Below are 15,955 nucleotides of genomic sequence, written 5' to 3' on the forward strand. Positions count from 1 at the left end.
TATACCAAAGTCAGTGACCTTATATAAACCTGATTATTTTTCATATCTTTGTATTTCATACAAATATCAGGGTCAGCAACCTTAAGAATCCAATTATTGTCATATCTTTGTATTCACATCTTGTTTTTGACATAAAGACATCAACAGGATGCAGCTGCTGCTGACACCCTGCGGTTTCCAACGGTTTTTCAACGGCAAAGCACACGGGCCTGCAAGATGTTTCCAGCATCACTGGGTTGCTGAACAGGAAGCCCGTCACACTCAAATCACCACGCAGGATTTTTGCAAGCGATTGATTTTAACTATTTTTCCATTAAACCTTTAGCACAAAATATGATGCTTTGAAACGGCTTTGTGAAAAGAATATAACCTGTGTATGACTGTCTCTCTCAGACAAGGCAACACATGATGAGCAACCAACTAAAACAAGCCTGAGAATGCATGAGAGAATTGTATTCACAAGAATGTTGATACATTTATGCTATTGCTCAAAAACTAGGGTGAAACTGAATGCGAGTTTGTGGTTACATTTTTAAAGATGTACTTATTGATTAAAGGGAAAATGAGCGCCTGGCCCAAAATTGAGTGAAGCTAAAAGGGGCGTGATAAATCATCCCAGGGATGGCGAAAGGGGCCCAATAGGATCACAACGTGAGCCCTTCCCACTGGCTGTAGATTCAGTCAACATTTTTCAGAATGTTCCACCAAAAAGCTATAAAAACCTTGGATACGGAAGTCCGGGGCTTTTTTGTTCATTTCTCGCTGACAAAGATCCTTCTATAGGTGTAATAGTCGTGTGGGAAGCTGGCGGGGAGAAGTCTTCGAGTAATTTGGGATGCTTATTTTTTACTACTCCAGTTAAGATTGGGCGCAAGTAAAACAACTACTGTAATAAGGTAATGGCAGGATAATACCAGCGATATTACGTGGTTACCTATGAAGGACAAGGACTTGATCACCCCTAACAGGCTCACTCAAAAATGTCTATTTTCCCGAATTTGTGATGCTTTACAATGCTTTGAATCTTACTTCATTTATATTACTTTTTACTATTTTTATCATTGATCTCATCCTACTTACCATCAGTATTATCATTTTTATCGTTTTTCCTTTTATTGATTTATGTTCAATTAACATTGAATTTTGCCTTAACATCGCAACCGTACCCCGTGTCTGGCGGGAATGACTGTCGAGTAATGAATGTTATCTGAACAATTTTTATCATTTTATTAAATACTTAAAACTTCCATCTTCATCTATCTTTGTCATTCTTATATTGAGTTGTCTCATTATTACCATTCTTCCTCATTAAAGATCGAGCATCAACGACATTAACATCATTTAGTTGTAGAATTCTATTTTAATCAGTCACTCATTGATAATCTCCGTTTAAGATAAAACAAATCCATACAATCCTAACAAGGATTGTTAAATTTACTCAGTCAATAACAAGTGCAATTGATTCATAAGAGATGAAGCTTCTGTAAAAGCGGAGCGATCACTTTGTCACCCTGTTACTCTGTAAGGGCTGATAAGTGAGGGCAGACCGGACTGGCTCTGCAAAACTAAAGGCAGTTAGTACATCTAGGCGAATCCATCTCCACACCGATTTAAGAAGCTTCCATCTCTGTGACGTCTCTGCATCTCATGAGTCCGTTGAGACACTTATCTCGTACCTGTTCTAAACGAAGAAGATTTTACATCTTGCATGGCTTTTATAAGGAATCGTTCCGATAAATGGAAATGTCTCTTGTTCCTTGTTCTTGCTGCTTTGTTGTTCTTTGTTCTGTATATCGTACCAGGGCAGCACCGTCTGCCGGCGAATAATTCCCTGGGTATTTTTTTACACACTTGGCCAGATAAAAGGTGATTCTGATTCTGAATTCTTGGCAATGATCTGGTTCACCATCTTCATCCGCAGCATAAGCGTGGCTGGGTTTAAGGTCGTCCACCTTTCAACAGTTAAATGTGGTTGTGATAAGAGTGTTGGCTTCTTCTGCTTCTTCTTCTTTTCCTTTTGGCTTGTCATCAGACGACAAATCTTAAAAAACAGAGAGAATTGAAGTCAATCAAAGTTATGTTTTTACTTGTGAGGAGAACGAATGAGAGTGTAACCAGTTACAGTCACAGAACAGTTATGAAAACACTGCGCTCGCCTCCTCTCCTTTAATTACTTTGGGGAGTGTCCCTATTAAACAAGCTTCTAAAGGGGTGGGGATAACACACACAATGCATTCCCAAATATATGGAGGTGTCATGACAGCCATGAGCACGACAGCAGGTGCCCATGTCTTCACTTCTCAAGGCTGCAATTATGAACAGGAACAATCTAGTCTCTTCAGTATGGTAAACAACTACTACTACTTTTATGTACATAAATGAATGAAATGAAGCAGAATTTATGTACAATTATTCTTTAAGCTCCCCAGGTGTGAGTCCTGGAACCACTATTGTTCGATCGTTACATTCTTTTATGAGAGAGTTGTAAAGTGTCCTTCCAGGTCTATGCTGATGACAATCACCTCTAGGCATCACTGATGGTAGTTAAACATTAGCCTGTGGGTTATTCTGTCATGGCATCAAAAAGATCAATATGTGGAAGCAAAGCAATCGTCACAAGCAAACTCAAAAAAAACTGAAATAATTGTCTGTGGTTTACAGAAACACAGAAAGAGGGAGGAACAAAACTGTTATGAGTCATCTTGAGTCTCACGCTCTAAAACTCAACAATCAAGATAGAAACACAAGTGTAAAGTCTCCTTCCAGAGCTATGGTTGACACTCACCTCAATGCATCACTGATGGTAGTTAAACTTTAGCCTGTAGGTTACTCTGTCACTGCATAAAACGGATCAATATGTGGATGCAAAACAATTTTCTTGAGCTAAACTCGGACAAAATTATTATTATCTATGGCTAACAGAAACAAAGATAGAAAGAAAGATAGAAGATAGAAATAGTGTCATCTCGAGTCTACCGCGCTAAAGTTTAATAATCAGAACAGAAAAGATGAAAATTTGTATTGGCAGTGACATCCACTCCCAACGGTATTGAAATGACGCACCTGGTAGGGTTTGTGGAATCAACAGCTGTTAAAGTCAGTCCCAGCAAACCGCAATACATTTACTGTATCATTGGGGAATCAACAGTCTAATTAGCACCTATTTGACAAGATTTGCGAATCAGTTCATTTCTCTTGGTTCTGATGTAATGAACCGGTCAAATTGCATTCTACGACACATGTACAGTACGTGATGGACCAGACTGACATTTTGAGGAGATGTTTTTTTACAGACACCTGAATGACTCCATGAATATCAGTGACCTTTTTTTCTGCCCATGACTTTTGCGCAGCTTTTGTCTCGCTAACACCAGTGCAGCAGTCTGTCTTTGAGGTTGTCTGTTCAACACCACACATTTCTTTGGCCAAGCAAACGTAAGCAAAACGGCAGGATGTAGGCCCGTTTATCGATGTCAGCATGCGACTGATTAGGCAAAAAAATATTGGATCCAACAATGTTTTTTCAGAATCTGTTAATGCACACAGAAAGGTGATTTGTGCACACACATTTGGCTTGCCCTTCATTTACCTTACATTGAAGTCGACCTTGTTTCAATCTCAGTCCATCCATCCATCCATCCATCCATCCATCCATCCATTATCTACCGCTTTTCCAGGTCGGGTCGCGGTAGTAGTAGCTTCAGTAGGGATACCCAGACTTCCCTTTCCCAGCCACATTTTCCAGCTCTTCTGGAGGGATCCCGAGATATTCGCAAGCTAGTCGAGAGACATAGTCTCTCCAGCGTGTCCTGGGTCGACCTCGGGGTCTCTTTCCAGTGGGACATGCCCGGAACACCTCAAAGGCGTCCGGGAGGCATCCGAATCAGATGCCCCAGCCACCTCATCTGGCTCCTCTCAATGCGGAGGAGTAGTAGCTTGACACTGAGCCCCTCCCAGATGATCGAGCTTCTCACCAAATCTCTAAGGGACAGCCTGGACACCCTGCGGAGGAAACTAATTTCGGCCGGTTGTATGCGGGATCTTGTGGTCTGACATTATTTGCCACGGTTGTTGTGATCAAATTGAGTATTGATACTTCCACTTTGACTGAAAAAAACAGAAAAAAAGACATGACAGTCATGACGAGCTTTCCTGGTTACATACAATTTCCTCTACTTCTGATACTTTCACTTATTACAGCTAAGGTGGGCAACCCACAGCTCTTGGGCCAAATAGCTTTTTGCTTGTTTTCATGCGGCTCTCGTGGAGGCACAAAAGCATATTGAAGTTCTGTTTTTTTAATGTCCGTGCATGCGCGCTTTGCTTGAGTTTATGACGGTAATTGTGAGCGTGCTTTGGTTGCATTTATTAACGTATTTACGTCTATAGTTTGCCTGATTTTGCGATGATTGTTACGGGTATTGTGACAACAAGCTCAGCGTGTGTGGGTGCGTGCGTTTATGCACGAGTGAGATGGGATCTCACAGGTATGTGCAGCAGGTGGGAAGGAAAAAAAAGAGGCCGGGGCAGGGCAGGTGTGAGTGAAAAGTTTCAAATCTTCACTTCAATTCACTCCACGCCACTGTTCCCTCCAAGCTGAGCTCAGGCGAAATTCCGCACTGCTGATGTGGTTTATGCGCACAGACATTCTGCGTTGCACACAAAAATATATATAAAAATCCAACCCGAATTGAAAGTCTAACATATAACATTAAGTTTGTGGCCCTTTGCAATGCGATTCAATGAGTGAGGGCTCGCTGATGCAACATCCAATAGCACAATTCACATTCGTACTTACGCAGCCCATCAACATTATTTACAATGACAGGGTCATTAAAGTGGGACTGTCATCCCTATAAACATTCTAAAATAGATATTGTAATGGAAAATACATCTAACAGTATTCACGTCAATGTCTATACGAAAAAAAAAAGTGAGCGGAGAACGCGTCATCCATGCACAAAGTTGCGCGAGTGTCCCTCGACATCCAGGTGGTCGCCATATTAGTCTCGGCGCAAGTGACGATGACGTCAAGGACAGATCCTTGACGTCATCATCACTTCACCGTTGAAAACGCGTAGTGCCTGCTACTATGGAAGCCGAACAACAGAGATATTCGGATTTTTCCGACACCACTTCTGACACCGAAGCTCTTTTCTAACACGAAGGAACAACGAGCTTCCTTCCTGGAGGTAAAAATAATGGAAACAAACGAGTCCACGAGGCGGTGCCGCTGTCCTTTACGTCACTTCCTGCTTCTTCCCGAAAACAAATCCCTGACTGGATTTTCATGGCGGGAGTTACAAAAAGCTGTATACGTCAAAATCATGTTTTGTGGTGAAAAAACACATGGGACCATATTGGCTGTGGGTTTTTCATTAATAATACACCAAAAATCATCCGTTTGACGACACTTGACCTTTAACCACCACCCACCACCGATGTTTAGTTAGCAAAGCGGTGTGGCAACCATAAAGCGAAGACGAACTTGACACGTTGCTTATTTTCCCCCTCAATAGTCATGGCAAAAGTAAAAAAGGAAAAAAAGAAATGCTAGTATTTTAAGATCCAAAGACTGTCAGAGTATGTGCAAATAGAAGAAAAACTGATGAAACGAGACAAATTTTTTTCTTTTTCGAGCGAGAAAGGTCTGGTCTGACTTGTAAGGTTTGGATATGAACATTTCTTGAAGCTCCGTCAATGAAATAGGTGGTTAAGCAAAGTGTGTACTCCACTATGCATGAGTTTCATTGACAATGTCTCAACCTTTTGGAAGCGCAGACATCTTTACCAGGCAGACGGTTTCTGTCTGGATATAGACAAGGAGTAAAGGTATTGGCTGCCAACATTGTTTACTGTGTACGTCATTCAACAGCCCCAAAAGAAAATAGTAGAAATGTGTACACAACTCAAAGACAAAATGATGAAGCTGTTCCCAAACTATTGGAGAAACATGAGGTAAGGTAAGAAAGGGTCATCCAAACAGAGTACAAATGACAAATGAGATGAGTCAGCACTTTACATTTTCCACATCTCCCACTGTCTCATTGGAGCACACGCCGATGCAAAACTCATTCTCAACTAGCCTAAATGCAAGGTTAGGTCTGACAGACAGGGTGAAGACCATTGTCAATGTCGGACTCCAGGTGACACCACACCAAGATCCTCCTCCCACCCCCCCTCACCTGAAACCATCATCAACTGAGATGAGAAGGACCCCTCCTCCACTCATCAAGAATCTTATCTGTGAATATAACTGCCACATGCAGACACTCGTGAATATCAGGGATTTCCCATCCTTGTAATTACAAGTGACAAAAAGTTCGCCAAAGAGATATGAAATTTAAAAAAAAGTCGAACTTCAAACTTAGCGATGATAAAATGGGAATCTATCAAACCATTGTCTCCAGTTATCTTACAGAGACTAGCTCTTTTTAATGTCAGGTCACTGGATAATCAATCAATATTGATTAATGACATGACAACCAATGATCTGTACTTTTTGTGATTAAATGAAATGTGCTTAACAAAAATCAGCTATAGTGGGCTTTTAAATGAGATAACACCAGCAAATTTTAGTTTTATGAACAAGTTGTTCAAACGTGATTTTTTTCGTTTATAAGGGGAACTCCGTCTTTTTAAATTGCATGGATTAAAAAAAAATCAGTTTTCTGCAATATTCCAACTGTAACCCATGCCAGAATCCACACTTACTAATTTTCCGATCCAACTTTTTTTTGCAAGCGAGCCAGAAAAGCTGATACAAGTCTGTTGATTGGTCGAATGTAAAACCCATTCAACCAATGGAAATGCTTGTTGTATACGAGGCAGATTATGAGGCCATTTGCAGTCACTGTGACTTGATTGCACTTGCAAATCTGCACAGTTGAGCATGAAAAATACCGCGCGTAAAATTTGTTACGAGTAGAAATACATAGATATTGAAAGCCGTCGCTTAGTTTGTGTAGTCTTGACCAATGCAATTGAGTACTTGTCGCACATTCACAGCGCACATGAAAACCGATCCCACGCAGTGAACCACAGCCTGACATCTTTTTTTCTTTTAACACGGAACCACACGGTCTGCTCCTCAGCCAACTTATCCTTACTTGTTTACCTGACTCCGCCCCCCCAACTTATAAAGGGGTACAGTAACAACTACAAACACCGTCCACCACCACCACTTTATTTGGCGATACAAGTGTGGGCAACATAGAGCAAAGACAAGCTAGACATGCTGCTTATGTATACTCTCAGCTTTCAACATACATTGCTAAAGATATTCTGCAAGCAACAATTCAGTTTTACACCAAGAAAAACAGACAGGGATATCATTGTGGGTTAAAAAAATAATAATACATGAAACGAAGTTGGAAGCAACCTTTCAAATTTATAGTTAATAGTTGGTTTGGTTTTGTGAGCAATGCATTTTTTCGTTTGTTGACATTTTCATTGTAGGTTTGCAAAAACAAAATTGTTCTTAAAAATGTTCTGATGGGATTGTGTAGCCTGTAATCTGAAGCTTTAATGAGCCATGTACAGTGCCCTCCGTAATTATTGGCATCCCTGGTTAAGATGTGTTTTTAGCTTCTAATATTTTTTTTCCTTCTAAATAATATGGGACCTTAATGGGAAAAAAGAGAAAATCCAACCTTCAATACAAGTGCATTTAGTCAGTGGGGAAAAAAATCCCACATAAAGACAAAATTATTTGACATAAAATAATGTGTGTCACAATTATTAGCACCCTTGGTGTCAATACTTTGTACAACCCCCCTTTGCCAACAAAACAGCATCTAATCTTCACACGGTCCCAGTTGAAGACCCAATACCGCTTGGCGAACTCCAGACGTTTGCGTTTAAGATTTGAGTGAGGAAAGGTTTTCTCCGTGCATGCCTCCCAAACAGCTTGTTGGCGTGTAGACAGCGCCTGATGGTTGATTTGGAGACTTTCTGACCCCAGGATGCTACCATTTGTTGTAATTCTGTAACAGTGAGCTTTGGAGATCATTAGATTTCTCTTACCATCCTCCTCACTGTGCGTGGTGGCAAAATAAACATGGGTCCTCGTCCAGGCTTGTTTACCACTGTTCCAGTTTTTTTAACTTCTTAATTATTCCTCTCACAGTGGATATGGGCAGCTGCAGTTGAATCTTCTTGTAGCCTCTGCCTGACCTGTGAAGGTCGACGCACATCTGCCTCACTTGTATGTTGTGTTTCTTTGTCATTCCCATGTTTAAGAGTGGATAAGAGAAATGGCCTCTGTGTCATGTCATATTTATACCCCAGGGAAACAGGAAGTGATGAATTACTAATTAAATGTTCCTACATACGTTGGTAAACGTTGTAAACTACTGTAGAAATGACAGAAATGCTTCAATTATATTTATTTCCTGGGAATTGTTGGGTGCCAATAATTGTGGAACAGGTGATTTAATGAAAAATAATTATTTTTTAGTCAGGGATTTTTTATTTTCTTACAATTAATTTGAGTTGAAGGTTACATTTTCTTAAAATTTTCAGTGTGACAGTATTCTTCTGCAATAAACACGGAATTTATTTTAAGGCTTTTAACACAGTACCACATATGCATTATTTGCCTTGAGGATGGTAGTGGAAAAGTACAGAGAAGGTCAGAAGGAGCTACATTGTGTCTTTGTGGATCTAGAGAAAGCCTATGACAGAGTACCAAGAGAGGAACTGTGGTACTGCATGTAGATGTCTGGTGTGGCAGAGAAGTGTGTTAAAATAGTACAGGACATGTATGATGGCAGCAGAACAATGGTGAGGTGTGCCTTAGGTGTGACAGAAGAATTTAAGGTGGAGGTGGGACTGCACCAGGGATCTGCTCTGAGCCCCTTCCAGTTTGCAGTGGTAATGGATAGGCTGACAGATGAGGTTAGACTGGAATCCCCTTGGACCATGATGTTCGCAGATGATATTGTGATATGCAATGAAAGCAGGGAGCGTGCAGAGGAACAATTAGAAAGATGGAGACATGCACTGGAAAGGAGAGGAATGAAGATTAGCCGAAGTAAAACAGAATATATGTGCGGGAATGAGAGAGGTGGAGGGGGAAGAGTGAGGCTACAGGGAGAAGAGATAGCGAGGGTGGAGGACTTCAAATATTTAGGGTCAACAATCCAGAGCAATGGTGAGTGTGATAAGGAAGTGAAGAAACAGGTTCAAGCAGGTTGGAACAGCTGGCGGAAGGTGTCTGGTGTGTTATGTGACAGAAGAGTCTCCGCTAGGATGAAGGGCAAAGTTTACAAAACAGTGGTGAGGCCGGCCATGATGTACGGATTAGAGACGGTGGCACTGAAGAAACAACAGGAAGCAGAATTGGAAGTAGCAGAAATGAAGATTTTGAGGGTCTCGCTCAAAGTGAGCAAGTTGGATAAAATTAGAAATGAGCTCATTAGAGGGACAGCCAAAGTTGGATATTTTGGAGACAAGGTTAGAGAGAGCAGACTTTGATGGTTTTGACATGTTCAGAGGCGAGAGAGTGAGTATATTGGTGGAAGGGTGCTGAGGATGGAGCTGCCAGGCAAAAGAGCAAGAGGAAGACCAAAAAGAAGGTTTATGGATGTGGTGAGGGAAGACATGAGGGCAGTTGGGGTTAGAGAGGAAGATGCAGAAGATAGGCTAAGATGGAAAAAGATGACATGCTGGGGCGACCCCTCACGGGACAAGCCGAAAGGAAAAGAAGAACACATCTTACCCGGGGGTGCCAATAATTATGGAGGGCACAGCTTCAATGGATGACACTGTTCTGACCACAGTGCATACGTCTGCTGTTGCTCACAGTGGTCAAAAGGAGCACTCACGGGTTTAGTGGTGAGAGTTCAGAAGCAATTACTTTTAAAAATGTCTGTATTATTTACTGATAACGAAACTGGACGTCAATAATTGTTGTCAAATCTATGCGTTTCAATCATTTGCAAAAACAAGATATTTAAACATTTTTGAATGGATCTGATAGACACGCTATGAAAGCACGCTTGTATGCCATGACGCAAATCTGAATTCAATTTAGTTTCACTTCTAGTAGTTTACTTAGTTGAATTTATATTTGAATTTGTAATTTTTGGGGGTAAAGGTATGCACCTAAATAATGAACAATAATATTGTGTACTTTTTGAATGACTGTCTGTTCATGGAACGCAACACCCCTGCTGGTGAAAGATGAAAGAAATCAGAAATTCTGCCACTATCATGTCACAATGGAGCGGCTGGAGCAGTTTGCATTGACTGTTGTTAAGATCTTTTTTCTGCTGTGTGATTCCCTCACCTTATAATGAGCATTGACTCTGGAAACAGGTTATGTAATCACTTTGATGAAATAAAAAGAGGAGCCTCAGAGAGTGCTTTCAGAATGGTAAGAGATGGTTAAATGTCCGGTCTCCTTCCGAGTAAAAGAACCCAAGTCTCTTGACTTCCTCCCATGTGTGTTATTTATTCAATGGTCTATGTTGCACAAACACGGCACACTGTTGACATAATCTCTGATATTGTACTTCAACTGTCATTGGTTGAGTAAATCTGACACTAACTTGGTCCTTTCAGCTGGATAAAGATGCCTGAGGATTCTTGCAGGTGTGTTGAACACCAGAAAAACATATAGCCGCAGCAAACTCCTTCTGAGTCTAAAGACCCTTAGACCCTTTCCAGGACTGGTTTCCAGCCCGCGAGCTGGGATCCGATTTTTGACGGGATTCCGATAGAAGGACGACAACAGGATAAATTGAATTTGTTTAAAAAAAGAAGAGTGAATGGTGGGCTGCAAGTATTTGTTCAAAAATTAAAAGTAAACAAAAAGTATTTGTTGCCAATTTGTTAAAAAAAAATAGTTTAAAAGAGGAAGTCAGTAAACATGTATGAGACATGTAAACCTTGCGAATACAAGTCAATGGTGAGTGAATATGGGAGTTCCGTTAAAGGACAACGAAGTCCTGTACATACTTAAATTCTGTGAAAATTGCTGTTATATAATGCTTGTGAGAATGAGAAGTGAATGAATGGAGATAAAAACACCACGAGATGTTTATCTCATATAAAACAGTGGGATTATAAACAGCAGACTCATGTGGGATGCAAAGGCAAAAATTCTCCAATTGAAAAGGTTGAAGTTTGAATGACCACAACAGAAAATTTGAGTTGCTGTCCTACCGATAAGAAACAACTTTCTAGAACACCCTAGGTGTTGACAAACTGGATCAAATATTCAAAAATTGGGAAAAACAAAAGTGAAAAAAAATAATAGGAAAAACCTAAGGACACACTGCTGTGTAAAGTTTGGAAATGTAGTATAAAAATTGGTTTGGTGCAAAACAAATATTTTGATAAATTAATATCCAAACACAATTTCACTGGTTACTTAAATACCCAGAAAATACCAGAGGAACACTTACATTGGTGCAGACTACACCTCAGGCCATACCGCTCACTCCTCATTAGGAAAAAATTTTCCAATGTTACAAGTGACCAACCCAGGCACAAAGACGGTGCGGTCCTGACTATTTTGGTCAATAGGACATGGACTATGGAAGATGTCAAAAAGGCCGTTGAAGGGTTAACTCCCTACAAAGCCGACATCACCCAAATTGTTGAGTGGCAACAGGAACCTTGGAGGAATATGCTAATCATGCCCTGGAAAATGTTTAAAATCCAGAAAAGAAAAAAAGAGAAAAGAAAAACCCTAAAGACTAAGAACCTTGCGTGCCTGACCCTTACACTTTGCTGAATTCCTTGAGACCGGATGCAATAATATTCACGGTAGTAAATAAAAGTAACACATTTTTATCAACCCCAGTGGCTAAAGAGTGCCAATTTTGGTTTGCATTTACATTTGAAGGCTAAATTTCAACCCCCCCGGGACAGTCAAATCTTAGTTTGTGTAGATGATGTATTGATTGCTTCCCCTGATAAAGAAATATTTAAAAAAGAAAAAGGCTCTTTTATCCAATCTTGTAGAGGAAGGGCACAAAGTAAGTAAAAAGAAACTCAAAATTTGTCAAGAAGAGGTTAAATAATTAGGACATAACATAAGCACAGGAGGAAGAACAATATTATCCATCCATCCATCTTCTCCTGCTTTTCCGGGTCGGGTCATGGAGGCAGTAGCTTCAGCAGAGATGCCCAGACTTCCCTTTCCCCAGCCATTGCTTACAGGTCTTCCAGAGGGATCCTGAGTCATTCCCAGGCCAGCCCAGACACAAAGTCTCTCCAGCGTCTCCTGGGTCGTACCTGGGGTCTCTTTCCAGTAGCAGTGCCCAGAACACCTGACCAGGAAGGCGTCTGGAAAACATCCAGATCAGATACCCCAGCCACCTCATCTGGCTCCTCTCAATGCGGAGGACAAGGAGCTCGACACTGAGCCCCTCCTGGATGACCGAGCTTCTCATCGTTTCTCGAAGGGAGAGCCTGCGTAGGAAACTCATTTCGGCCGGTTGTATCCAGGATCTTGGTCTTTTGGTCAGGACCCACAGCTCATGACCATAGGTGAGGGAAGTAATGTAGATCGACTGGTAAATTGATAGCTTCACCTTTCGACTTGGCTCCCTCTTGACCAGAATGGACGGACACAAAGTCCGCATCACTGCAGATGCTGCACCGATCTGCCAGTTGATCTGTTGCTCCATTATTCCCTCATTCGTGAACAACACCCCAGCATACTTGAACTCCTCCACTTGGGACAGGATCTCATCCCCAACCCGGAGAGGGCTTCTTTTCTGACTGAGGACCACGGTCTCAGATTTGGTGGTGCTGATTCTCATATGAGCCGCTTCACACTCAGCTTCAAACCGTTTCAGTGAGCGTTGGAGATCATGGCTTGACAAAGTCAAAAGAACAAAATCATCTGCAAAGAGCAGAGATGCAATGCTGACGTCACCAAAATGGACTCCTCTACACCGAGGCTGCGCCTTGAAATTCTTTCCAGAAAGCTTATGAACAAAATTGGTGCCAATGGGCTGCCTTGGCAAAGCCCAACTCTCACCGGAAATGAGTTTGACTTGTTGCTGTTGTCATCACCAGGTGGTGATCACTTGACAGCTCCGCCCCTCTCTTCACCCCAGTGTCCAAGACATGCGGTCGCAAGTCCAATGACATGATCAGGGTCTCCATTGTTGTATTTTATGCTTCATAATCCGCCACACGTTTTCAATGGGGGACTGGTCTGGGCTGTAGGCAGGCCAGTCTAATAACCACACTCTTACTATGAAGCAATGCTGTTGAGCCACACAAGAGGTTTGTGCCAAAAATCAGCGAAAAAAAAAACAGAAATGTAAATGTAAATCAAAACCAAAAACAAATTAAGCAACAACAACAACATATCGAAAACGAACGAAAAAAAAAACCTAACAAAAGACACCATACCTAGCAAAATAAAAGGCATGGTTGTGATTTAAAATATTTTCTGTGAATCGTTTTTACACATTTGCAATTTTTAAAGTTTTGGGTGACTCTTTTTGTACAAACCTGGAACACCTGTGTTGTGTGCCTAGGATAGCAACACCTTTGCACGCCACTGAATGAGTCAAACTGCACACATAATTAAAGGACATAGACAAGCAACCATTCACGACACTCATAATCTCTCATATGCACAATTTAGCCTTCAATTAATGTAATTAATTAAATGTAATGTAATTAGTTAAAAACACAAAGCGCAAGGTGGAACATACAGTATAAAATAGAAATGATTGAATAGATCCTTGAACTCTGTTTTCATCAGTGAAAATATCACCTACCGTTACTATTGTTACTCTTCCTCTTTGAATGAAAAAATGCTTGAATTCCAACTCTTGGAGTCCTCCATCTGCTTGTACAGTATATACAGTATCTTTTTTGTAAGTGCCTTGTGGTGCACATCAAAAGCTGAACAAATCCATGTTTTCAGAATCAAGATAATTAACCTATGATCTCAATTACTAAACCATTACATCACATCACCTCTTAAATGATTACGTTCATTCGTCTTTTCCTCATTTAGTACTTGTATGTAGGAGTTACCCCCTGCAGCAGTGCTGTTCTCATTGACTTTCTGAGGCTTTTTTGAGCCCAGCAAATTTTGCTGGATGACTCACACAAGGCGCCTGTTACGCATGACAAAAATCTGTGTGCGTGTGTGTGTGTGTGTGTGTGGGGGGGGGGGGGGTTCAAGGGTGAGGTGGAGCAAGCTGATCGCAGGAGTCAAATAAAAAGGTGTAGGGGTCTTCATGTGTTCACCATTTGAGACATCAGGCTACAAGATGACTATGTCGTGCACCGGGAGTCTGAGTAGGAGGAGCTCCAGGCGGCCCAGCGGCGCGTTCGTGTGTAAGCTTATGGTTCTCATGCTACTGCACTCCTGTCCTCTCTCTCAAGCTCAATTCCTTGATACCGAATTAGAGGAGGAACTGAGCCCCAGAGCCCTGCGTGATTTTTACCCAAAAGGTCCGAACCTGACAAGTGAGAAGCAACTGGTAAGCTCTGCTTAACAACAACAAAATCCAAAGTGGAGTTAATGTCTTTGCTAAATTATGTGTTTATTTAATAATTAAGTTGATGTTAGGTCATATAGAACAACGCGGAAGTGGTCAATTTATTGTAACGGTCGAAAAACGTATTATTTTATTGTTTTATTCAAGCAACACCGAGTAACATATTTTCAGATTTTTCTCATTCAAAGTTTAACGTAGAAAATACGATTTAGCTGCACATGCTTTCTATGTTGTTTGTGTGGCAGCTTGGAGCTCTCAAGGAAGTTCTTGAAAAGCTGCAGGCTAAACGACTGCCGTTGTGGGAGAAGAAATTCGGCCAAGTTCCGACGGTACAGACTTCTAACTAGAGTACATTATTTCATAGATTTACAGATACTATATACATGAATCTTTTGCTTGTAAACTGAAACTTGTTGTACCGTTTCTCTTCAGTGTGACATTGGGGAACAGTGTGCGGTTAGGAAAGGAGCTCGGATCGGGAAGATGTGCGACTGTCCCCGGGGAGCTTTCTGCAACTTTTTCCTGCTTAAGTGTTTATAAAGCATTCATCACAGGCAAATGTACACTAATATGTGGGTCTACTGTATATATAACATGTATATCACAATGGAATCATAGCAGATAGATCTTTTCCTTTCGGCTTGTCCTGTTAGGGGTCGCCACAGCGTGTCATCTTGGATTTTGTTACGAATATATTGACCTTTATGATGATGATTTATGAACATAGACAGTAAATATAAATTCTGCTAGGTATTAAGTTAATAATGCTCCGCTTTGATTGAGACTGTCATTACATTACATTGCATACAAGTGGCCATATTGATGTGGTAGGTTTGTATGATTATAAACCAGTGTGGTTTAATGAGCGCTTGCATATACTCATGTAGAATTGTGACATTAAATAGTTGCGCAATCTTGTTTCGTTTATGTACGATGATAGAAATTTATGGTCAATTGTGTTTTGTAAAGCAGTGGCCCTGTCACAATATTTTTAAAATAGATCAGTCAACATGCACAGTGAACCTCATGCGATGCACAACTGTAAAATGAGTTACAAATTAACAATTAAAAAAAATACCTCAACCCTCTGGGGGCACCACACACTATAAATAATTGTATCAGACTTGAAATGTGTTTTTATCATAACTATTATGATTTTGAATGAGTGAGAAGTTTTTTTCCTCGATATGTGCCCTGTGATTGGCTAGTGACTAGTCCAAGACATGAGTCAGCCTTTCACCCAAAGTCAGTTGGCCTCAGCTGGAGCTGCTCGCAACCCTGAACAGAATCACCAGTATAGAAAATGGATGGATACCATACATAGATTCAGAAGAAATTACAAATCAAGCAGGAACCAAGCACAGGGAAAACATACAAACTCCCCACAGGAATGCAGGATCTGAGATCAAAATCTACAATTTCAGAACTGTAAGGCATATGTGTTTATCTACATTATGGACACAACTGTAGAA

At 40.9% G+C, this 15,955-nt stretch overlaps 1 protein-coding gene across 1 annotated transcript; it reads left to right on the top strand.

Annotated features, from left to right (window-relative positions):
- Window positions 1–14,143: 14,143 nt before the first annotated feature.
- cart3 (cocaine- and amphetamine-regulated transcript 3) lies at window positions 14,144–15,397 on the top strand. Its single transcript, XM_061814083.1, has 3 exons — window positions 14,144–14,465; window positions 14,729–14,812; window positions 14,916–15,397. The coding sequence occupies exons 1-3, from the start codon at window positions 14,220–14,222 to the stop codon at window positions 15,021–15,023; spliced, it is 438 nt and encodes a 145-aa protein (XP_061670067.1). The 5' UTR covers window positions 14,144–14,219; the 3' UTR covers window positions 15,024–15,397.
- The last annotated feature ends 558 nt before the right edge of the window (window positions 15,398–15,955 follow it).

The sequence above is a fragment of the Syngnathoides biaculeatus genome, chromosome 3, assembly GCF_019802595.1.
Source record: "Syngnathoides biaculeatus isolate LvHL_M chromosome 3, ASM1980259v1, whole genome shotgun sequence".
NCBI classification, from domain to species: domain Eukaryota; kingdom Metazoa; phylum Chordata; class Actinopteri; order Syngnathiformes; family Syngnathidae; genus Syngnathoides; species Syngnathoides biaculeatus.

Excerpts from the sequence above, each read along its gene's own strand:
- cart3 (XM_061814083.1), top strand. The coding sequence starts at position 14,220 with ATGTGTTCACCATTTGAGACATCAGGCTACAAGATGACTATGTCGTGC. Across the intron at positions 14,466-14,728 it reads TGACAAGTGAGAAGCAACTG|CTTGGAGCTCTCAAGGAAGT; the intron begins GTAAGCTCTGCT and ends TTTGTGTGGCAG. Across the intron at positions 14,813-14,915 it reads AATTCGGCCAAGTTCCGACG|TGTGACATTGGGGAACAGTG; the intron begins GTACAGACTTCT and ends GTTTCTCTTCAG.